At 49.5% G+C, this 24,922-nt stretch overlaps 1 protein-coding gene across 1 annotated transcript; it reads right to left on the bottom strand.

Moving 5' to 3' along the window:
• Positions 1–12,813: 12,813 nt before the first annotated feature.
• Positions 12,814–23,547, bottom strand: LOC136662322 (E3 ubiquitin-protein ligase MARCHF5-like). Its single transcript, XM_066639518.1, has 6 exons — positions 23,298–23,547; positions 20,624–20,826; positions 18,602–18,732; positions 17,799–17,982; positions 16,652–16,821; positions 12,814–13,375 (listed from the first exon to the last, which is right to left on the bottom strand). The coding sequence occupies exons 1-6, from the start codon at positions 23,321–23,323 to the stop codon at positions 13,205–13,207; spliced, it is 885 nt and encodes a 294-aa protein (XP_066495615.1). The 5' UTR covers positions 23,324–23,547; the 3' UTR covers positions 12,814–13,204.
• Positions 23,548–24,922: the final 1,375 nt, after the last annotated feature.

The following is a 24,922-nucleotide window of genomic DNA, read 5'->3' as shown; positions in this document are numbered from 1 at the left end:
CATTATGTATACTTATGTAAATGTATTCAAATTTTAAATGTAATTTAATTCTTTTTTTCCCCCGGCCCCCCCCCCATACAGTGTCAGAGAGATGATGTGGTCCTCCTGCCAAAAACTTTGGACACCCCTGCTCTAAAGGCAGGAGACAAAAGAGAGAGAAAGAAAATGCTCTTACAGAGCTGCCACTTAAAACACTTTCTCCACTTACTTCCTGGTATCTTTGTCTTCTTCCTTGCTTTCTCAGCCATCTACATCAGAGGCCACTCCCAGTCGCTCCTGTCCTGAATCCTGCCACTGTGGGCAAGCAGAAGTCCCCAGTTGTCAGCCTGAGTGTTCATTTCCCCTAACCTATACTAGTTACACTGGTTCTTGGTCCCTCCTCATACCCCAAAACCCTCCTCGTGTCCCTTTAATGGATTCCTGTCTCCTTCCATATCCTGCACAGATGTCTCATCCTTACTTTTAAAGTCTCCTTTACCTGGTGATCAGCCTCCTACTCTCTGGCTTGAAAAAGGGAGATAGAGGGGATAGAGGAAGTGTGGAGGAGTGGGCAGCCAGGGTGCTCTCCAACACTTTGTCTTCCTCTCCATTCCCTTCTTCCTTTTCCAGAAGGAGCAGTGGAGGTGAGTAGGTGAATATTAGCAGGTGTCCCCCACCAGTCTGCTGCCTGAGATGTCTGCCTCAGGCCCAAACCTATTCTTTCCCTGTCCCACTGATGCAGGCCTGTCACCAGAGTGCATGCTGCATTCTGGGGGAGGGGGGAGTCCCTCTTTACCCCAGCAGAGTATCTTCTTCCATGACTGTCATCTTGCGCCTCCCTTGTGTCTTGTTTAAGATGGTGAACTCTTTGAAAATAGGGAACTTTTGTCCATTGCTTTTGCTGTTTAAACTGCTTTGTGAAATTTTTGTTGTTGAACAGCAACATAGACATATTCTGAATGATAATCATAATAATACATTTTAGCCAGTGTGGGTTTTACAGATGCATGATAGGAAGTGGCCACATTCAGTGGCATCGCTAGGGGTGTGTGGACTGCACTGGGTGACACACACAGGGGGGGTGACCCCATCATATTATATACCATTGGATGTGGAATTTCGGGCGGAATGCAATGCAAAAACCAGAGTGAAATATCTCCTTTCTATCAAAAGCTATGGCCAAAAAACTGGAGAACATTTACTTGCGAGTAGGTAAACTTACCTTAGTCCTTCGGAAAGGGCAGGCTGAGAGGAATCCAATGACTCCAGAATGGTCCTGATCCAAGGAATGCAGCTCCCAAAAACACCTGAGAAGAAAGTCCCTCCCTCCAAGCAGATGAATGTATTGAGCCCTATGGAAAGCGAAACTAAGCCTCACGGTCGTGTTTACTCACAAGTAAGCAAACGTGCCTTGGCTGGTGTGGAAGATCAGGTGAAGAAGAGTGCAAGGCTACCAGAATGGTCCTGATCCTATGCACCTGGAGCTAAACAAGTGCTCCAGAATGCAGCCCACCCTCACTAAAAAGGATCAAAACAGAGGCTTCAGCTGAAAAGGTGAACATCTTTGAGACTTGCAAAGTCAGGTGGATCCTGATAGTGATTTGGTTTAGACAGTAGTTCTAAAATTGAACTGGGCACTGGGTAGGGCTGAAAACCTTACTGGTTTTGGAGGGGGGGGTGTTATTGCAGGCAGGCTACAGAGAAAATTTACTTGGTGGACCAGGGCTGGCTTCTGCTTATTTAATTATTTGTTTTACTTTAATTATTTATACTTATTTTAATTTGCCTGATGATGTCACTTCCACCATGACATCACTTCTGGTGGGTCTTGGACAGATTGTCATTCTAAAAAGTGGGTTCCAGTGCTAAAAGTTTGAGAACTGCTGCAATAAGGTGTTAGTAAGTTGACACCCTTGGGGGGGGGGGTGTGTGACACCACTAGTGACCAAATCACTAAAATCATAATTTGGAAGAATAATACCATCATGTTATACATATCAATCAATGGGTAATTTCATGCAGAATGTGTTCTATCTTTGTTCAATCAAATGGTATAGCCAAAAAACCAGTGGGGTCAGAGTGATGGTACATCACCACGCCTACCACCTGGGGTGTTGCCCCACCCACTGCATGGGGGTGACACACTGGCATCCCACACCGGGTGACATGAACCCTAGTGACTACCACACCTTTTAAAGAAATAAATCAGTTTCAGTTATTTTAGAGTGGTGCTTCTCCCTGTAGGGGCCTGAAGGTTTCCTTGCACTAGGACCTCCCAGCCCTTGAGCCATCCTCCATGCCCAGTGGCATGCCATCTCTGTCACTGGCTGCATTCCTTTTTAAGCTTGAAAAATAGGCGGAAATGATGTTATGGCATTCCCTCATTGAAGGTCACTATGTTTTCATCATATACTCCATATACTATGTAGGCCACCATGTTCCTGACACCTTCCTTTATTCATTTTGATAGAAAATCAGTGGAAGTGACGTAAGCATGGCAGTGTCATCTTTTCTAGCACTGAGTTCTCTTGTAAAACTTCTAGCCTGACTAGCATGCTAGAATAAAAAAAAGAATGTGACCGAGCACACTGAAAGCTAAAAAAAACTCAGCCCTCTAGTGCTTTCTAGCTTCTAGTGCTAGAAGCTAAAAAAATAATGCAGCCACTGCTACTAGTCCCTGGATTGAAAGAGAGGAATGGAACATAAGAGAAGCAGGGAGGAAAGGAGAGTGGTGGGCTACAGCATCTCCTCTCCTCCACGCTGATGGAAAGTAGTTTCAGTGCCACCTGCAGAACTCTAGGGGGCATTACATTGTCCAATAGGCAGATGACTCAGGGGCTGCCTGTCTTTGACCAATTCCAAGAAGACCAATTCAGTGCTCTGGATCAGGGGTGCTCAATAGGTGGATCGCGATCTACCAATAGATCGCGAGGCAAAATGAGTAGATCACGGAGCCCTGTCTCTCCAAACTGTTAATATGTCAGTTTCGTCTAGTAACTAGACGAAACTTACATATTTAGCTGACACTAAACTGACACTTTAGCTGCTCTTCAGGCATGCAGCAACAAAACTGATGAAACTGACTAGACTCCAGCAGGGGCTCCATACATTAAAGGGGGTGTCTGTCAGATGCTTCCTTCCCCCCTGGTAGATCTCCGGGCCTTGCTGGGTTTCAAAGTAGCTCTCGAGCCAAAAAAGTGTGAGCACCTCTGCTCTGGATAATTAAAAAGGGGATTGAGAATAAAATGGCCAATATAATACCATTGTACAAATCAATGGTAAGGCCACATCTGGAGTATTGCATACAGTTCTGGTCACCACATCTCAAAAAAGACATAGTGGAACTAAAAAAGGTGCAGAAGAGAGCAACCAAAATGAGGAACCTCCCTTATGAGCAAAGGCTGCAGCATTTGGGGCTCTTTAGAAAAAAGGTGCCTGGGGAGATGGATATAATTGAGATGTAGAAAATTATGCAGGGGATGGATACAGCAGATAGAGGGGTGTCCTTTTTCCTCACACAACACCAGAACCAGGGGACATCCTCTAAAAATTGAGTGTAGGGAGAGTTAGAACAGACCAAAGAAAATATTTCTTTACCCAGCGTGTAATTAGTCTGTGGAACTTCTTGCCATAGGATTGGTGATGATGTCTGACCTAGATGCCTTTAAAAGGAACCTGGTCAGATTTCTAGAAGAAAAGTTCATCACAGGTAATGGGTAATGTGCAAACTCCTGGTTTTAGAAATGCTACCGTAGAATGCCAGATGCAAGGGAGGGGCAACAGGATGCAGGTCTCTTGATGTCTTGGGTGCTCCCTGAGGCACTATACTCTTCAGACTGCAGGTAGGGAGTCTCATTTCTGAAACCTCCTCCCAGTGGCGCACCCCCAGAGCATGCACACACAGAGCTTGCTGGTTTTCGACATACCTGCTAATTGTTGGATCACACCATGAAGTGGATTGTAATCCACAGAAGCTTCTGCTACAGGAAAAATGTGAGCCTTTTAAAATAACACTGGACTGATCTTTGCATTTAAGATCTCTTATGTATACGGCTTTGTCAATATCCTCTGGAAACACAAAGCCCAGATAGAACCCATCAGGAACCAGCAGGCTTTGCAGATTGCCCATGCTTTTGAGAACATTCCCGTGGGAGGGCATCTGGGATCCCAGATTTGCCAGGAACTTGGCTCCTTGACACTGCATGGGGTTGTCTGCTTGGAGGGCTGGTCTTAGCAACAAGGGGAAGACAGAGATCCTGGCATGAAGTCATATCTGTCTTTCTGTGTCTAGTTCCAGGGCTGGCCCTTCCACAAGGCCGGCTGAAGTTATTGCCTCAGGCAGCAGATTGATGAGGGACACTCAGTCCACCCATCCACTGGCCTCCACTGCTCCTTTTCCTCCCACTCCCTGGATAGGAAAAGGAAGAGGAGGGCAGAATAGAAGAGTAGTGGGCTATAGTTCCCCTCCCAGGCTTAACGTCAGTTGGTTCTAGCCCTCTCCTCTCCTCCACACATCCTTCTCTCTCCACCCCCGTCTTCCTCTTCCAATTCCGGGAGTGGGAGCAAGCAGAGGCTGGCACATTTGGGGGGTGGCATTTGGCACACTGCTCTGGCACTGAGAGGTCTTGGGCTGGTTCTGCTAGGGTTCCATTCACACATGCCCCTTTTCTCTGGAATGAACCTGGGAAAAATCCAGAGGGTGTTGCTGCCAAACAGCTGCATTTCAGTACTTCCCTTGTGTTTTATCAGACCTGTTGCCTGGCGCATCTTTTTGTCTTACCACAAAATTGCAGCACCAGCCAATACAGTGTAGACCGGTGAAGTGCTGGTGATGCCAGTAGCATAGCTAGAGGGAGTGCAAAGCACTAGATTTTGCAGAGTCTCACTGCAGCGTGCAAAAGGGCCCCCCTTTGGAGCCATTCCAGGTGCAGGGAGCAAATTGCACACTGCAGTGAGGCTGCCTGCAAAACTTAGTGCTTTGCACCCCTCTAGCTACGCCACTAAGTGATGCTTTCTAGGACTGTTGCCCCATGATTGTCTAGCTTCCTCCTTCTGTCCCTGTTATCAGTCACATCCTGTTCTACAGGCCTGAATTGGTCCTTGATTGATTAGTCACTTATATTTATGTGCTGCTTTTCACCAAGTTCAGCCAACAACTTCTTGTTCCCAGTGTAATGATTAGAGAGTGTTGAACCAGGAGCAAGGAGGCTTCAGTTCATTTTTCCACTCAGACATGAAGTTCACTTGGTGACCTTGAGCCAGTCACTGTTCTCTCAGCCTAGTCTACCTCACAGGGCTGTTGTGAAGAGGCCCATGTGTGCCACCCTTGGTGGAAAGGTGGCATGAGAACTTATCTTGCCTTTGCTTACTTAAGATATTGACCTCCTTTGAACCCCAGTTCATAAACCTCATTCTCCCTGCATAAATGACCCTCCTGCTGTTGTGGTCGACCTTCCACCACCACTTCAGGGAGGCTGTAGCAAGCTGAAGGCCAGCATTGCCTCCTGAGATACTTGCAGCAGTTTCTCATGTGTGCTGCTGTTGCCAAGGAGAATAACAAATTCCCACACACCTTGCAATGACTCGAAAGCCATGCATTCCCACTGACATCCTGAAAGGTGCAGGATCGTGGCTTATACAAGGGAGGGGACAGCTGAGCCTCAAAGGGACTTGGATTTTAGGAGCTGTGATTTTAGGAGCTTCCCCTCTTCCTGGGGTCCCTGCTCCAGAATTTTGCTCCACATTTTCTACAAATGCTCCACGTTTTCTGCCAGGGAATCAGTCTTGGGCTCTGAAAAGCCGTTGAAAATTCCATGTTCTACTCAGGCTCCACCTACAGCCTGCTCAGGTTCTGCCCACAACCTGCTAGATTCCTCCAGGCTCCTCATTTAACCCAACAGATTTTGCCTTCGCTCTGTCCTCTGGTTCCCTGAAGCAGAGATCCTCCTCCACTGCCCTCTCTGCCTTTTGAAAGGGCAGCAGGAACCATAAGTACAGTGGCAGGGCAGGAGGAGGAAGAGAATGTCAGTGGCCTGGTTTGAGGGACATCACCTGGGGTTGGTCTCAGGCACTTTGCGCCAGGCCTAAGCTCCAAAGTTCTCACCTCCATTGCTTGTCACCCCTGCCTCCAGGAGGATCCATTTGGATTGGCAACCAGCTTCCCTGGCTCTAACTCCCAACTGCTTAGAGCCTGTGGCTTGCTGAGGTTGAGGGTGTGGAGCTTCACAGCAGGTGGCACATCTACTCCCCCCCCCCAATAAATCTTAAGCCCACCAACTGGAGCAAAAGACTACCCTGGAGGTGGAGCAGGATGTAAAATGGTAGATCAGGAGGTGGTGCCTCAAGGGTGGAGCCAGTTACCTACTTCAGCCTTACCCTAGGATGACAGTCAGTATTCAAGTTCAGCATCTACATTTGTGTTATGGTAGATCAGAGATTCTGACAGCCTCATTTGGTGGGGCAAGGAAGCCCTTTTGTCCTGGCTCTTGTGAAATCAGAAATCCTTTTTGATCTCCAGCAAATGATCTCATGATCCACCAGTAATGCCCAATCTACTTCCTGCTCACCCCTGTTAGCTCTTAACTGGATGCTCAAGTCAGGCTGGTCCTGTTAGCCCCACTAATTTCCAAACTCTGAGCCATGAGCTATTTGTGTGCCATCAGAAACACACGAATTGAAGAGTTCAAAAGGCTCCCAGAACCTGAAGCCAGCAGTTTCCAACTCTCCAACCCTGAGAAAGCTCCTCACTCTGTCTGTGCAAGATCTACTTTCCTATCAGCCTCCACTCCTTCTCTGTCTGGGGTGGGATTGGATCATTCACTCACTGCAGGTTGCAGCAGCAGCAGAATTACTCAGCTGATGGCCAGGTGCCCACCTTCATTGCTCCTACTCCCCCTCCCCCCCACTTGGATTCAAAAAGGAAGAGAGAAATAAAGAGAACAGTGGAGAGTTGAAGGCCACTGTCCTCTCCTCCACACTTTCTCTTTGACTCTTTTCTCTTTTTCCTTTTGAAAACCAGGGAGCTGGAGGAGGAGGAGGGTGGAGGTGGAGGTGGAGGTGACGACTGGCGCACCACTGGGTATAGGAGGGGCAGCCTTATGAGTGCCACCTCAGGGCCCAATCCTATCCAATTTTCCAGTGCTGGTGCAGGTGTGCCAGTGGGGTGTGTGTTGTATTCTGTCATGGAGGGGCAATCACTGGGGCACTTTCAGTATGGGAATTTGTGTTCCCTTACCATGGGGTTGCATTATGGCTACACCAGAGCTGGAAAGTTGGATAGGATTGGGCCCTCAGACACTGAGAGGGCTTGGGCTGATCCTGCCTCCAAGGATGCTGCTACATCTCCCTGGGCTCCTTCCAATAAGGAAGCACCCTCAGAACACTGACTTACCCGTAAGCACAAAGTTGGGGAAGGCGATTCTGACTGTTTCATGCTCAGAACCGTTTTGGGTGTACAAGAGCAGCCATTCAATTTTAGTTTACTGGGGTGGGGGAAGCTTAGATGAGTTGGTTTGAGGAAACACTGGTGTGGAGAGTAAGATCAAAGCACAAGTCTCTGTCGCAAGGTACTTACAGTCTCAATGGGTGACCAGAAGGCCCAGGAAAAAGCATTTAGGCTTTTAGAATCTTTTAGGCTCAGTCTGCAGCACAGTGTTGTGATCCTTTGTTTGTCCTCCTGAGAGAGGGGATAATTTATGTAACATTCTCCTTCATAGCCTATGAGAATGAACACACATAAAGGGGGGGAGCCAATGCACTTGTAGTCTGAAGATGCTTCTTGGCTCCCTTTTGCATAGGGAATCAAGACAAGAAAACCCACTTTTTCCTCCTCTGTTTCCTTGCCAGGGCTTCCTCATTAAACTAATAGGAGCCCAGAGCTCCCATTTTCACCCTTCTCTAGCCAGGTTTGTAGCTGGCTTGCCAGCTTTTCACTGGCCTGAGAGCAGCAGCCTCTGGCATTTGGGAGCCTGAGGCAGAAAACCAGAAGGATGGTCCTCTTTGCTTCCCACTAACAGAGACAGGAAAGGCGCACAATCCACCCAAGGCCTTCTCCTGCACAAACTTCACTGAAATGAATGGGAAGCAAAGAAGCAAAGGAGAGAAATGGTGAGGGGTGCTGCAGGGATGATGCAGCTGGGGGTGCGTGCGTGCGTGCGTGTATACACACACACATAGAATGATGGGGTGGGAAGGGATGATTCAAATCACAAGCACTTGTCGCTTAGCAACCACGGATGCCAAACCAGGATGCCAAGTGTGGGTTGAACTGCCAAAAGCATCTAAATTAAGTCCAAAGTGGGGAGATTTGGGGGATGAGATGGCAGCACGACTCCTGGAACCTCTCTGGCAAGAGACTCCTGAGGGGGTGTGGATGTGGCTTATACCTTCTAGGAAGCAGCTTACTGGGGGAACACCAGCCCCCTAAACACATGGTCCAGCCACCTGCAGTGAACATGTATCAAGTTGTCATAGGAAGTCAGACCTTTGGAAAGTCAGACCATAGGAAGTCAGTCATCACTGACAGGCAGCAGCTCTCCAGAGTTGCCCACAGAGCTCAGGACATTCTGCATGCAATGCAGATGTTCTGCTACTGAGCAACAACCCTTCCCAAGGCAGGAGATTCAGCTCAGACAAAAGAAAGGCCGTCTTCACAGAATGCAATCATTGACTTACATGAGGTCTATCACTGCCATGATGGCCAACTGTGTCTGATTCCATGACCCGTCATCATAGTTAGTGTCCTGTTTTCAGTGATGGCCAACCAGTTTGTTCTGGAAGCTTGCTGGCATAGCACAAAGGAGATAGGCCTCTGCTTTGTCTCCAGCATCTAGCTGTAATTAAGAAGTACAACTGTCCCTGAACATAGAATTTCCGTTGTTAGCTGTTGAATATGAATAGCTTCCAGTTGATCTCTCTTCCATTGGTGAATGGCAGCATTTGCCAAGCCACAGCCTGTGGGCTGGATCCAGCACAATGCTGAATCCCTCCCCATTGTGAGCAGCACTTACCGTTCTGCTACACTGCTCACTATCAGCCCACCCAATCTCTTCAGTGTAGTCACGACTGCCTAGAAGTGTGGGCACAAAGCCTGCTGGGGCAGAGAGCTACAGCCACAACTGCCCAGAGTGTCACACTGAGAGATTGGGTGGGCTGATTGTGAGCAGCATGGCAGAATGGTAAGTGCTGGTCCAAATGGGGACCACTTTTTTGCTACACAATTGTGAGTTTGGCGGTCGCTGGTGCACAGTAACCAACCTTTTTCAAAAGGTGAGCTTTGTTATGGGCCATTCGTTATTATGCTGATGTGTTTCTCAAAGGTAATTTTGAAATACTTCCTTTTTCTTGCCATGGACCTACAACTGCTTGATCTCTTGTTCCACTACTACTGCATCAGGGCACGGTCACTTTCAAACAGAGAATTTAACACAGTGCCAGTCTCAGCCCAAGTCCTTTTGCACCTGAGCAAGCCAGCCAAATGCCACATCGTCCCTTAGTGTACCAGTCACTGCCATCATTCCTCCTCCTGCTTCCTGGATTCAAAAGGAAGAGGGGAACCGAGCAGAACACAGACCTGCCACCGGGGTGCGGGGCTGGGGAAGTCTGCTACTGGCAGAACAGGAAGTGTGCAGGAGAGGAGAATGGTGGGCTAGAGCATCTTGAGGGAGGTGCATGCTCCCTTCGCAGTTTGCTGCTTGAAGCAACTACCTCAGTCATCCTCATGGATGGGCCAGCCTTGGTGATGTGATGACAGCTTCATGTCAGTGAAACTGAAAACTTAAGTGTTTTTATTTAGTGCAACAGCACCATCTTGTGGCTCAGCACAAAACTGATTTCTTTAACAAGCCACCTAAAACACGGGCTGAGGGGTGAAAGCCAGAGGTCCAGAAACCCAAAGGTGAATTCACACTGTTTTCTTCCTGAAGGTGGCAACACATATTCTGAACTGTCATCATCTGCTAGTTTTACAGAGATATACTTTGTTCTTACTGTGCACAAGCAGTACCCGGAAGCTGAACTGAACTGTGTGGTGTGAAAAGCTTATTTAAGCTTAGATTAAGTTTAACTTAACCCAAGTTAAACTTAATCTAAGTTAGAACATAGCCTAAACAGTTCAGTAAATTGGGACACAGGATCTAGACAGCAATAAATACTTAAAAACTCAAATAAAAACTAGCTTGAGGTTACAAAACAGTCCAGCCTAAGAGAACAGAACTAGGAGGGAAAGAACCTAGGAAGGGGCAATTCCCATTCAGGAGCCTGCAGAGTAGGTTACGCCCATCAGCAGCCTTTTGTCTTCCTGAGCTTTTGTAAATTCACCTGGGAAGGCCAGCCCCCTTTCAATCAGGAAGGAAGGAGAGGCAATCCCTGGCAGCATCTGCAGGTAAGGCTGGAAAAAGCCTTTCCCTGGAGCTAATAATGAGCTATATGGACTGCGCTGAAGGCAACTATATATGTTCAAGGACTGCTATCGGCAACTCTGTTACAAAACCTGACAAGAGGGATCAGATTCTGGCCACTGAATGGTCAGGGCCTGAGAGGAAGCGGGTGCAGGAGGAAAGCGGCCCCCAGGACTGCCCACTGCCCACCCTTCCCTCACCCAGGAATGACTCCCTCCCAACTCCTCCCCACCTACCTTTGCTGCTTGCATCGGCCCTACGGGGCTGAAGCAAGCCTCACTGAGGAAGCCTCCATGTGTCAGTGCATCTCCGTGTGCCAACGCAGCTTCCTCCTGCACCGGCCCAACTCATTTCCAGGATTGTGCTCTTAGGGGCCAATCCCATCCAATTTTCCAGCACTGATGCAGTTGTGCCAAGGGGGTGTGTACAGCATCCTGCAAGGATGGGGAACAGTCACAGAGGCCTCTTCAAGGTAAGGGAATGTTTTTTCCCTTACCTCAGGGCTGCATCCACAATGGAATGTTGGGTAGGATCGGGCCTTATTCTCAGGATTTGATTTTCAAGGTTGTATACTTAAGAACATAAGAACAGCCCTGCTGGATCAGGCCATAGGCCCATCTAGTCAAGTAAAGGCTTGGTGTGACGCTAAAAGAGAGGACAAAAACATACAGATTTTGGTTCTCAGCAAAAGACAATGTGGTACAAGTGACAGTAGTGCACACGGGCTCTGGGTTACATCCCTCCTCAGCCATGAAGCTCACTGCCATGGATTTGGGCCCTCATCTTTCCTGCATTGGCCTGAGATGCTGTCAGGGAATTAGAGAACAGGTCCTCTTGTGGATTGAGAACTGGTTGGAGGCCAGGAAGCAGAGAGTGGGTATCAATGGGCAATTTTCACAATGGAGAGAGGTGAAAAGCGGTGTGCCCCAAGGACCTGTCCTGGGACCGGTGCTTTTCAACCTCTTCATAAATGACCTGGAGACAGGGTTGAGCAGTGAAGTGGCTAAGTTTGCAGACGACACCAAACTTTTCCGAGTGGTAAAGACCAGAAGTGATTGTGAGGAGCTCCAGAAGGATCTCTCCAGACTGGCAGAATGGGCAACAAAATGGCAGATGCGCTTCAATGTCAGTAAGTGTAAAGTCATGCACATTGGGGCAAAAAAATCAAAACTTTAGATATAGGCTGATGGGTTCTGAGCTGTCTGTGACAGATCAGGAGAGAGATCTTGGGGTGGTGGTGGACAGGTCGATGAAAGTGTTGACCCAATGTGCGGCGGCAGTGAAGAAGGCCAATTCTATGCTTGGGATCATTAGGAAGGGTATTGAGAACAAAACGGTTAGTATTATAATGCCGTTGTACAAATCGATGGTAAGGCCACACCTGGAGTATTGTGTCCAGTTCTGGTCGCCGCATCTCAAAAAAGACATAGTGGAAATGGAAAAGGTGCAAAAGAGAGCGACTAAGATGATTACGGGGCTGGGGCACCTTCCTTATGAGGAAAGGCTACGGCGTTTGGGCCTCTTCAGCCTAGAAAAGAGACGCCTGAGGGGGGACATGATTGAGACATACAAAATTATGCAGGGGATGGACAGAGTGGATAGGGAGATGCTCTTTACACTCTCACATAATACCAGAACCAGGGGACATCCACTAAAATTGAGTGTTGGGCGGGTTAGGACAGACAAAAGAAAATATTTCTTTACTCAGCGTGTGGTTGGTCTGTGGAACTCCTTGCCACAGGATGTGGTGCTGGCGTCTAGCCTAGACGCCTTTAAAAGGGGATTGGACAAGTTTCTGGAGGAAAAATCCATTATGGGGTACAAGCCACGATGTGTATGCGCAACCTCCTGATTTTAGAAATGGGTTATGTCAGAATGCCAGATGCAAGGGTACCAGGATGAGGTCTCTTGTTATCTGGTGTGCTCCCTGGGGCATTTGGTGGGCCACTGTGAGATACAGGAAGCTGGACTAGATGGGCCTATGGCCTGAGCCAGTGGGGCTGTTCTTATGTTCTTAGGACTGTGGCAGTGCACCAGCTCTGCTTACCAAATGCTACACCTGCTTCTTCCTCCATCTCCCCCCTGGATTGGGAAAGGAAAAGAAAATGGAAAGGAAGAGGAAGAGACGAGGAATATCCCCCCACCTTTTGTTTTCCGCCCCGTTCCGTTCCCATCTTCCTTGTCCAGTCCAGGGAGCAGTAGGAGCAGCGGTGGAGGGGGGCATCCTCATCAATCCAGCACCTCTTAGGCAACAGTCTCTGGCAGCCTCATGGATGACCCTGCCCCTTTCAGCGTAACCTCCCACATGGGATGGTTTTAAGGTTTAAGTAAAACAACCCCTGTGCAGGCCGACCAAAGCAATGTCGAGGATGCAGATATGAGAAACACACAGCTCTCCACAGTGAGCACCATCAAGCAGCATTATTAATTCCTAAGCTGCGATCAGGATGTTTCCAACTGAAATCTTTTGCTTTATTTCAATCGTGGTGGAGAAGTGCTCTGGAGACAGACCCACACAGGAGTCGAAAGGAACACGGAGTGAAACTAGACAGAACAGGCTCAATCTGCCAGACTGCAAATGAGCCATCTGTTTAAAAATAAGAGTGCTACTTTTGTAGAAACCCCAATAATGCCCTTTGTCCAGTTCAACCTAAAACCAATATTTCCTCCTCTGAAAACAGAGGCCAAGTCCACAGTACATCTACACACCTCTGTTGGGGTGCAGAGCAGAGCTGTCCAGCCAGCCTAAAACTCTTGTCCCAAAGAATAATCCCAAATGTTGAAGGACTTGTGAAGCAGGGAGGCTCTCCGGGGGCCTGGGTCTCCCTCTAACTGAGCCCTGCTTCGCTGCCACTGTCCTCATCAGGCTGGGCCACTCCCTTCTCCACATCTCTCTTCTCCATGTAGTTGAGGATACGCCGGTTGGCGTGGATCAAATACTGCTGCTGGCGGAAGTAGACTTTCAGGGCACCCTTGATGGCGACAAAAGCAATGCCTCCCTGCCGGAGCAAAAAAGAAGGGGACAGTGGAGATGAAGCCCCAAATCATCTCCAACCTTGAAGCCTTCTTGGTCAAGGCTTCATAGGGAGGTATGCCTTCAAGGCTGGATAGGGAGGTATGCCTTATACCAAGTTTGATCATTGGCCAGTTGTCTTCCCAGCCTGCTGCTCTCCCAGATTATTTTAATTGGCCATATTAGACATGAGATCCGGGGTATTCTGCATGCATTGTATGTGCCCTGTTAGTGGACTCTAGGCCCTTTAATCAGACAGGAGGACCACCCAGCCCACATTGCCTACCCTGACTCCCCCCCCAAGCCCTTCTAGACTCTGAATGACAGAAGCTAGACTGGGGGCCTTCTCTATGGAAAGCATGTGCTCAATCACTATCCACCATGATCACAGCCTTTAGCACTTGTCTAGTGCTTTCTGAGTTTGAAAAGTAATTCACATGCATTATTATTTATTTGCAGAATTTATACCCTGCCTTTCCACTCCAGAAAAGAGCACTCAAGGCAGCTAACAAGTGAAATATAAAAACCATGAATCAAACATTTAAAAACAACAAAAACGAAAGATTGGATCCCCCCCCCCAAAAAAAGAAGAAAAGGCCATGCCCCCTTGTGTCAGCTTTAAAAGGTTTGTGTAAATAAAAAACCCCTGCCAAAAGGACTCTAGAGAGGGAGCTGTTCTCAGCTCTAGGGGAAGGGAGTTCCACAAACAGGGAGCCACCACCGAGAAGGCCCTCTTTCTTGCCCCCATTCCCAGACTCCACGGGTGACGGCACATTCAGAAGGGCCCCCTCTGATGACCTAAGAGGATGGGTCAGATTGTATGGAAGGTGGTGGTCCCTCAAATACCCTGGACCCGAGCCATGTAGGGCTTTAAAATGTCAAAACTAGCACTTTGAATTCAGCTTGGAAACAAACTGGCAGCCAGCGTAGCTGCCGAAGCAGCGGCCCAACTGAGTCAAACCAACGAGCCCCAGCAACCACATGGGCGGCTGTGTTCTGCACTAATTGCAGTTTCCGGACCATCTTCAGAGGAAGCCCCATGTAGAGTGCGTTGCAGTAGCCTAATCTGGACGTCACTAGGGCATGGGTCACAGTGGCCCGGTCTGAACAACTCTGGTATGGTCGCAACTGGTGAATCAGCTGAAGCTGAGCAAAGGCTCCCCTGGGAATCCAGGAGCAGCTGCGGATCCAGGATCACCCCAAGCTGCAGACCTGCTCCTTCAGAGGGAGTGCAACCCCATTCAGAGGAGCTCCCAACAGCCTCCAGACAGTGGTCCAGAACTTTGACTGCCTCCTTGGAATCAGGAGGAAAGGAGAGAAAGAGCTAGGTGTCATCAGCATATTGGTGGCACCCTACCCCGAACCTCCAGATGACCTCTCCCAGCAGCTTCATGTATGAACAGCATGGGGGACAGAACGGAGCCTTGCGGCACCCCACATCTAAGAGGCCAGGATGCCTAGCAAGCATCCCCCAGCACCACCTTGTGGGATCTGTCAGCCAGGAAGGAGCTGAACCAGTGTAGGACAGTACCTCCAAGCCCCAACTCAGCCAACCGACCCAGAAGGACACCATGGTCAATGGTGTCGAAGGCCACTGAGAGGTCCAGCAGGACTAACAGGAATGCACTCCCCCTGTCCATTCCCCGGCACAGGTCATCCACCAAGGCAACCAAGGCAGTCTCTGTCCCAAACCCCAGCCTGAAGCCAGACTGAAAAGGATCCAGATAATCAGCTTGATCCAAGACCCTCTGGAGCTGGGATGCCACCACCCGCTCAACTTGCCCAGAAATGGAGTATTAGAGACTGGCCGGAAGTTGTTCAAGTTAGTAGGATCCAGGGAGGGTTTCTTCAGGAGGGGGCGAACCACCTCCTGCTTCAAGGTCGGTGGTAGTACTCCCTCCCTCAGAGAAGAATTCACCACCCTCCCTGTCCACTCGGCCAGCCCCCCCCCCCCGGCAGATCTAATTAGCCATGCCGGACAAGGGTTGAGCAGGCAAAAAGATGGTCTCACACTCCAGAGAATCCTGTCCACATCCTCAGGTTCCACAAGCTGGAAAGAATTCCACAAGATAGGATAGACAGATGCCCCAGGGACATCACTAGGTACTGCTAATGTGGCGTCCAAGTCATGCCAGATCTGATCAACTTTGTCTGCGAAGTGCTTAGCAAACTCATCACAGCCAGCCTCTGTGTGCTCCTCCCCATCAGTAGTGGGGGCAAGATGGAGTAGGCCATGAACCACACAAGGAAGAGTTCAGCCGGACGGTTCTCCATAGATGTGATGGCGGCAGAAAAATATGCTTTTCGCTGCCGCCACCGCCCTAGAATAGGCTCTTAGATGGACTGGCCTCTTTGCGGTCAGACACAGCACAAGTCTTTCGCCAACGTTGCTCTAGACGTCTGCCCTGCCGCTTCATTGTTCGCAGCTCCCCAGAAAACCAAGGAGCTGCTTTTACTCTGCGGTTGGGCAGAGGCCGCTCAGGAGCAATCTCATCTACGGCCCTGGTCATCTCCCAGTTCCAGAGATCAGCCAGGGCTCCAGGTGAGTCGCCAGCTCTGGCAACAGGGAAGTCCCCCAGAGCCCTCAGGAATCCATCTGGATCCATCAACCTCCGAGGCAGATCATACAATGCGGCCCCCTGCCGCTGTGGAGGCAAGAGGCTGCGATAAGCCTCATGTCCCGCATCATGTGTTGGGACAGATATTCTCTGAGACAGACCCATGGTTGCCATGGCGGCCATGAAGCCCTGAGCCGCAACCGTCCTGGGAGCCTCAGCATAGATGTTGATTACCTTGACAAAGTCTCGATAATTGCCCTGTAAGGTGCATAAACATTATCCCATAATAATACTTTTAGAGAGAGAGAATGACTTGCCTTGGGTTACCTAATGAGAATGAATAACAGGCAAGACTCAAACTGGGGATGTCCCAATTCATAGCCTGGTCTCTTAGCCATTATGCTACACCAACTTCTGCTGGTGCATCCTACTTAGCCCAGTACAGTTGTTTGGACTGGCAGTAGCTCTCCAAGACAGAGAAAGGGGACTCTCAGCTAATGATACTCAGGAACTTTATACGTCCTGAACTAGCAGCACATGAACAGCATGCTCCTCCTGCTGAGCTATGACCTTCCCAAACATACCACTAGGTAGTATGGCTAAGTGGCACCTAAGCCATGCTGAACCAAGCACAGGAGAGGTCCCTCTTCAGCTGAAGCACTGCCCTCAACTGAATCCCTTCCTTCTCTGGTTCCATTGCTTACCAGGATGGTTCGTTGGAGGCTGGAGTTCACCCTGCGGAAGGTGACCCTGCCAACCAGATTGGCAATGGTGGGGAAGACCAGGGCTCCACAAAGCGTGCGTGAAATGGACAGGTGATCGCTCTGGAAGCGGGACTCGGCCAGTGGGACCTGTGGAAGAGGGCGGCTGACCCCTGATGATGGAAAAGGGAAAACATATGGGAGGAGTGAGAAGCCAAAGGGTGAGGCCACAGCAGCTTCCTGAACTTAATCATCTGGGTTTTTTGCTTTTCCATACTGGATGCTCATTTATATACAGATCTGGCATCTGCAAGACTTACAGAAAACGGCTACATGTTATGTGCACCACAGCACCCTACGGTTAACCTTTGAGAGTTCTGAAGCACCTCCACTAACAGGGAGTGACATCAGATCACACACACAGACACATTGGCTGCCTTTCTTTATGTTTCTCTAATAGCTAATTTTCCCTATTTCTCCACCTCCCAGCAACGAAGGAACATTAGCTGCTAGGGAGAGTGGAAAGTGGAGATAGTGCCCTGTGTCTGCATGACTGATCCCCTCCAGCATTTTTTGTCAGAAGATGGGGGAGTTTTCTCAACTGTCAAAGCCAAGCTGCTCTCTCCCAATAAGTGCTTAACAAGTAGCCTTTTGTACCCTGTCTCTTCCTATCTGCTCCAGGCAGGGCTATGTAGTCGCCAAAATTCACGGGATCAGAGAAGAAGTTGCAGAAAGTAGTAGCAATTTGCTGAAAATCTCAACTTTCTTTTACACCACTGACCCTGAGCTTCTAGCCCTTACGAAAACACCAGGCAAAAACTCAGAAGCCAAATCTTACTATCACCCTGTGTAAACCATTACCCCCTCAGCATGAAAAGTAGATGCAAAACAAAATTATGCAAAGTAGTTTAAAATTACAGAAAGTAAGAAATTTCACCAATTTGCTCAATTCGTAATTCAAAATGCTTAAAATCTTTAGCCCAAAATGCAAGCAGCGGAGGAAACCCCCCCCCCCCCGGCCTCTAACCTTTCCTCTTGGTGGTGCCACATTCAAACTCACAGGCAAGGAGAGGGAAGTTTTGTTCCTGCCTTTCAGCCTCAAAGCAGATACTCAGAGTGGCAGGAGGAGCCTGTGGGTAGATGTACTCACCTGGCATCAGGGCCTGCAAGGCCTGCAGCTTGCTGGAGTACTTCCGCCAAATGCGCAGCACATAGTCTTCCCAGCGGATCATTTTCCCCAGCACCAGCATGACAGGGATGGTAGGAAGTCCCATGAGCAAGAAGAGGGGGTCTGCCCGCTCCATCACATCCAGGCCCTTTTTATGGCCGACAACCTGCAAACAGAGAGGAGCAGCCACCTCCATCATTCAGGGGACTTCCTTAGCACAAAATGTAAAATGCTTACATTTATGAAGGTATAGTACAGCCCATTCCTGGGGTAAGCAACACCGTGTTTTATTTCTTCTCAGCCTCCACCCCTTCCTAATTTTATAGCATCATTTATGTTGTATCCTCCATGTCTCCAGAAACTTTATGGGACATCACAACCCACAGAGGAAGGCCTCTGCCCCAAGAGGCATATGGTCTATCCCATTTTGCATTTAAGGGCTGAAGGCAAGAGGTCTACAGCTGAGCTCCAGTCTGAACCCAGCATTATCTATGCAGTGTTTGTCTTGCAGTCTCTGCTTACACCTCCCTGCTTCTCTATAGTGTAAAAAGCACTAGGCTTGTCCACCAGTCCCCATTAGCTACAACACTGGAAACCTAACCCAAAGAACATGCAGTTCAGAAAATTACATTCCCCCCCCACCCCGAAAATTAGCTGGTCAATTAATTAGTCAGTTAAATCTTGAAGCCTTTAAAAACCATTCTCAGGTATGATTTAGGTAAAGACTCTGCCTTTGGACAATGTTCCTCACATCTCCTTCCCATCTCGCAAACCCAAACCATTACCTGCATCACAGTGACAGCCCCATAAGTAACTGCTGACCAGTACAGCGTCCCCACTACAATGCCAGCAGCAGCGAAGGGGCTCACTTTGGATAAAACCCGGTCAACTTGCTGCAGGAAATACACCAAGGGCCCTGCAAAGGGGAAATTATGAAAGTCAGAGTCTGCTACTGAACACATCAGAGGAGTGCAAGTGGAGGAAAGCCATTTCCTTCCAACCCATTGCCCGAGGCTACTGCCTCAGATGGCCTCATAGATAGGGCCACTCCTGATAAAAAGCAGCATAAAAACAAAGCATTTTTCATAACCCTCATAATTTGAGCTTTCCTCCTTTCATTTTGAGCTTTCAACTTTCCCACCATAAAATTTCTGTCTGTGGGCCTAGGCCAGTGGTTCTCAAACTCCAAGGGAGTTCGACACCCGCAGTAAGTCCTTGCGGGGGTGGGGGAAGGCAGCGACACAATCCCTAGGATTGCGTCGCTAAGGGGGCTGCAGCAGCTTGGCTGGACTTACCAGTAGAGCAGGGCCTCTTACTGCAGCCTTTAGGCCTCCTAAAGCCTCCTGGGGATATGGGGAGTCCTGCAGGGCTCCCCAGGTCTTCAAAAGTTAAAGCGGAGTGGTTTAATAACACAGGCCTATAAAATCGAGGGTCAGAAAAGTTTTTCCCAAACTTTATGGTGGTTTGATATGAATTTGGGGTGCCAATTCCAAAAATGGCATCCGTTTTGCCCTATCATGTCTAGTTTTGGAGATATAGTATATCCTCTTTAGTGAATGGTTCAAGCAGCTTCCTCATGAGGAAACCTACACCATGGCTTCCTCATGAGGAAGCTGCTTCAACCATTCACTAAAGAGGCTATACTATATCTCCAAAACTAGATGTGATAGGGCAAAATGGATGCCATTTTTGGAATCGGCACCCCAAATATACCCAGAAATTGATGTAACATTTAAGGAAGCAAAATGTGTGTTGTCCTGTGTGATCCAACCAAAACAGTTTCCCCTACTCATGTCCCTATGATTAAAAATGGAGCCCCAATATTCAGAGGCTGTATATCTACAATGGCCAGATTTGGGGGACAATCAACAAGCCCCAGCCACTGAACCAACTTGGGTCCTTTTGGCCTGCAGCCACTGCTTTTGTAGACAAATGCTCCAGTAGGTAGACTTCTGGTCCTAACTGCATTATTTCATGCAGGTGACTGTGTATCAGTCCCTCCAAACGTTTTGCAGAAAAACAGAATTACAGCTCAGGGTTTGATTTTGGGATTGGATATTACAGGTAATGATCCCATGAGCCAGGAAAGGAAGGCTGTGCTAGATGGGAGCATTGTCAGCCCACTCACATAGTCACCTGATGTGGGTTGCATCTGTGGCAGGTGGCGATAGGTCTGAGGGGGCGGCAGATTTGGGGTGCCTCCAGCCTGCCGCCAAAGGAAGTCACAATGATTGGCTTCCCTCTCACTTTAGTAAGAAGTAGATCATTCCCCTCCTTATGTTCCTTACACGCTGCTGTGAAGCCTAGGAGTGAAGAATTTTCAGTTTCATTTACAGGGACAGAGTTTGAGCTGTCCCTGTAAGTGAAACCGGAAGTCCTGACTTTCAGATTTCACTGTAGTGTGCAGGGAGCACAATGAGGGTTTTGACAGTGTTGTTTTTGTAGCACAGAGGCAGTGGATCCAAGAAGGCACCAGGTGGCATTCCGGGTTGTTTCACCCCTGGTTGGGAGGCCTATATTCCAGGACAGTGTGGCGGCAATTTCAAAAAGAGGCTTGCACACTTGTGTGCACAGTCCAGCAGGGAAGCAAAAGCCACAAAAAGCAACACTATGCAGTAAATAATTTTAAAGAGCCGCTCCTAGGATGAGACAGCAGTGTGTGGCTCTAAATAAGTCAGACTCTGAACATGGGCACCTCCACCTTCCCCTGTTCTCCAGGGTCAGGCCTTTCTTGCTGTCAAGCAATGGCCAGAATTCCATCAGTACTTCCCACCAGAGTGGACCGCACAGGCCAGCTCTATACTCACCTAGTTTGGGGAAGACAATGCGATACTCTGTGCCACACTGTGGGCAACTCACGCTGCCCATGCTGTTGCCTTTCTGCTTCTCGTCCAGCCAGCGCTGGAGGCAGGCCTGGTGGATCCATTTGGTGGAGCCTTTGCAACGGCAAGGACAGACCCACTCAGCCGACCGGTCGTCACCCTCAGTGGCAAAACAGACCCAGCAATGTCTGAGGAGGAGAGAAACCAGAGAGAGAGAAATGAAACAATACTTCCTTCAGTAGGGCCCACCTGCTCCTCTGGTTTGAGATGTCTCTAAGGTTAGTCAATAAGAGGTCTTCTCAAGCAAGAGGAGAAGGAAACACTGAAGCCTCCCCTACTGTAAAAAATTAGATGGGCACAACATGTCACACATTCTATTAGATCCGAAAAGTTAGTTGATAGCAAAGGAAAGGAGAAGAGTGCATATCCCAATATACTTTTTAAGGCTCTCAAAGGAAGATCCCAGGGAAGCAAGACCCAATATGTGCTTTGCACAGTGTTAAAGATAAGCAGGGCTCAGTTGAAGTATCTGGAGGGGAGTCCCATGCAAGCTACCCAGAGTATTTTGAAGGTCAGTGGAAGTATACAACACTGTACCTATGAAGCTGCTTACTGCTGAGACAGGCCACTGGTCCATCTAAGTCAGCCTAGACTGGCAGCGATGTTCCAATTGGCGGTCTTTTTCCAGCCCTGCCTGAAGGTGCCAGAGATTGAACCTGGGCCTTCTGCATGCCAAGCAGGTACCTTACCACTGGGCTATGGCCTCTCCTTTATTAGTTAGAAATTCTATTCAGGAATTTCAAGTTAGCTTGAGTTATTAGCAGAGGACATACAAATATCAGATGCAACCAGGTTGAGGCAGTTTAGAGACACTCTAAACTTTCCCCAGATATTTTTTTCCCCTGAATATATTTATAACTTTGGCTGCTATTGAATGAAGTAGACATGAGTTTCACAGGTCGTTGAGAGGTCATATGGAGAAATAGGTTTGTCCTACAATGGATACACATTGATCAGCATATATAAAGGAGGCAGCGGAGGAGTCACCCTTTGGTGGGGAAGGGAATCCCCCTCCCCACCAAAGATCTCCATGCTCAGATGTTTTACAGGCAGCTAAAATTAAACCAACAGAGTTCATTACCTTTCCTCAACAAATAGGATTTTGCAGAAGGGTGACAGCTCAGTAGTCACAGTCCAAAATGAAATGAAAGTTAAGAAAAAATGCCAAGTGCTTTTATGCCAAGTGCTGCTGTGGTCCAACAGGTCCCAGAAAAGGTTATGAAACATGGACCTGTGCCTGTGGTGTGGGTGTAGTGAAGGCACACCCTGCATGCCCCAGTTGCACCTTGCATAGCTTTCTCAGGGTAAAAAACACATTAGTCATTCACAGGCAGTGGCAGCTGTGACTGAAAGTCAGGTCAATGTTATTGTGCCCTTATTTCAGATAGAGAAGCCTAAGACACAGCAGCACACCTAAGACCACCTGAGTGAGTTCATGGCAGAGGTGAGATGCACATCAAAGGCTTCTAGTTTTAGAGACTGCGCTACAGTAGCTCATGTGAGGCAGTCTGGTCCAGGCCATTTGGCGATCAGGATTTAGTTTCCTCACAAAGCCTGACCAGATTTTAAAAGCCCTCCTTGGGGAAGAAAAGCTTAGACATATTTCAAAGAATCTCAGGCAAACAAACCAACTAAAAAAAGTACCAAATAATAAGCAAAGTCACAGAGAACAGCGATTCCCCTTACCTGCTGCCATCAGTTGCCATCTCATCTATCCCCAGCCTTAGGCCTCTTCATGCCTTTGGAAGCATTCCCTGATCTCCCCCGTCCCCCATCATCTATCTAGACCTGTGGACTTCAACCTTTTTTGTGCCAATGCCCCAATAAACAAAGTATGAGACTGGGGACCCACTGTCGATCCCACACCCCTCCCAGGACCCTATATGTCCACCCCTTGCCACCCACTCCCTCTGCCTCCCAGCACCATTCACTGTAGTCAACTTATTAGCGAGACCAGAAAAAGTGACCCTGGAGCCTGGCACCAATGAAAGCTATTTTAGCACAATTGCCAAGAACCTGAGTAGGATACAGTCTCCTGGTACCTGGAGCACACCAGCTGCCTCCCCCTTGACTTGGTGCTGCTCTAATCCAATTCCCATAAACTGCTGCAACCCCACAACTGAGGCTTTGCAACCCCACTGGGGTCCAGACCCCAAGGTTGAAGAACGCTGGCCTCTCTGAACAGGTTATCCCCCCCACTCCGAGGCTGTGAATGGGGTGTATCTATGCAATACCCCCATTTCCCCCCCCCTCCAAGTTTGGGGCATGGTCAGAGAGCTCAGTGGTGGAGCCCCCAATGTGGATACAGCCCAGGTTTAATCCCTGGAACCCCCAGTAGGGTTGGGACAGCCTCTTCCCTCCCCCCCCCCCCGAGTTGCCACAACCGAGGCTTCACACCGCCATTTGGGGGTCCTGACCGCACTGGTCTGGACATCCCAAGGGGGGGAAAGCCCAGCCAAGCCAGGGTTGATCCGAGGTCGTGAGGGCACCAGCCCTTCCAACACCCTGGACAGGGAAGCGGGCTGAGCCCCCGCCCCGCCAGCCAGCCCCCCATCCACCCAGGCTCTGCCTCCCGCGGAGCCCGTGCGCGCCTCTGTACCTCTCCCCGGCCTCTGCTTCTGCCATGGCCGCTGCTGCCTGCACCAGTCCCCTCCTCTTCCTCCAGCGGGATGATCAGCCCTCTGGGAGCCGGTTCAGTAGGCGCCCCCGAGGCGTCCCGCAGACTCCATCGCTCCGGGCGAGCGCCAGGTGCGCCAGGCCGCCTGCGGGTCCTCGCAGGCGATGCTGATGCTGCGCAGCAGGGCAGGGAGCTCCTCTCCGGGCAGCGCGACGCCCGCGACTGCCTCCCGCTTCCGGAGCCTCTTAAAGGAGCATCCTCGAGCTTGCCTGCGCTGTGCCGCCGCAGGGCGCCTGCGGCTTTGCACGGCTCCGAGCGGCAGGGATGTCCAGGAGGGTCTTTCAGGTCGCCCCTAATCGGCCAGCAGGGCCCGTCCTGGCAGGAATCCCTGGAGAGATTCTCGCCCCCAACAGGACAGAAAGGCCGGGCAGGATTAAGCCCAGGCCTGGTGACCAGATGTCACAGCCACAAAAGAGGACCAGACACCCCAAAGTCTAGGACACCCCCCAAAAATGTAGTACATGACAAGATCACATGTTGAGGTGTGCGCCACGCAACGATCTCCTATCCCTGTTATGTGATCAGGTCATTAAGTGAACATTCAGTCCAATCTATTGCCTTTGTTGTGTAAACCGACACTCCCTGCCAGACACTAGTGGACTGCACAGGCTACTGGAGGTGGAGGGCCTCTTCTCTGCATTAAGAGTCTCTCAAGAGCTGTGTAAACAGACACTCCGCTGCAGGCTATGGAAGACGCAATTGCCTCATTAAGAGCATCTTTATTGTGCTTTGACCACCGTCATGTATGTGATCTGTTGTTAACTGAACAGTTAACTGAACAGTCACACACCTGGTATATTGATTTCACATGCATAAATTTAATTGTTTACACTTGTTTACACATTGTATTACTTATTATTAAAACTAGCTTTACCCTGCCTTGCAGTCCTGCTGGACCCCACCACGGGGTAGCTCGCCTGTTCAATCTGCAGAGGTCCTCTCTCCTGCCAGCAGCCTCCCACCACTACAGCAGCCCCTTGGTCCTCCACAGGTCTTAGGCGTGGCAGCCAAGCACTAATCTTGGTGTCTCCAGCAGTCTCCAAAGTCCATTCACCCATCAGCAGTTCCATTAGTTCCTCAGTCCATTAATCCAGTCCCTCAAGCTTCCCTCCTTCTGCTACCCACACCAAACCCCCCCTTCATCAGGTGCTTTTATGCCTGAGGGCCCTATTGCCTTCAAGTGGCTGCAGCTGTGCAGCACACTCTGCTGGATGCCCAGGCCTGGCCCACTTCCAGCAGGGGCCCTGCTGACACCACTTCCTACCTCCTTGCCACATCTTCCACTATTCCAGTACAGGCACGTCCTGGAAAAAGAGGGCACCTGGCCACCCTCAGTAGGGTGATCATCACAGCAAGTAGATCATCCTCAAAGCACTCCAGAGAGGCTGCCAGGTCTCTGGAACCTCAAACAGGGAGGCTCAGGGAGAACAGTGGCCAGCCAGGTGCCTCTGAGTAGCCTTCGGACTGGCCTTCTGCTGGTGTGCTGGGAGCGGTCTGCAGGTGTTCCAGGGAGTCTGGGGAGGCCATTTATTAGTGGGGCCATTGGG

This window comes from Tiliqua scincoides, chromosome 11 (genome assembly GCF_035046505.1).
Source record: "Tiliqua scincoides isolate rTilSci1 chromosome 11, rTilSci1.hap2, whole genome shotgun sequence".
In the NCBI taxonomy this organism is placed as follows: domain Eukaryota; kingdom Metazoa; phylum Chordata; class Lepidosauria; order Squamata; family Scincidae; genus Tiliqua; species Tiliqua scincoides.
This window is presented reverse-complemented; position numbering and strand designations above follow the sequence as displayed.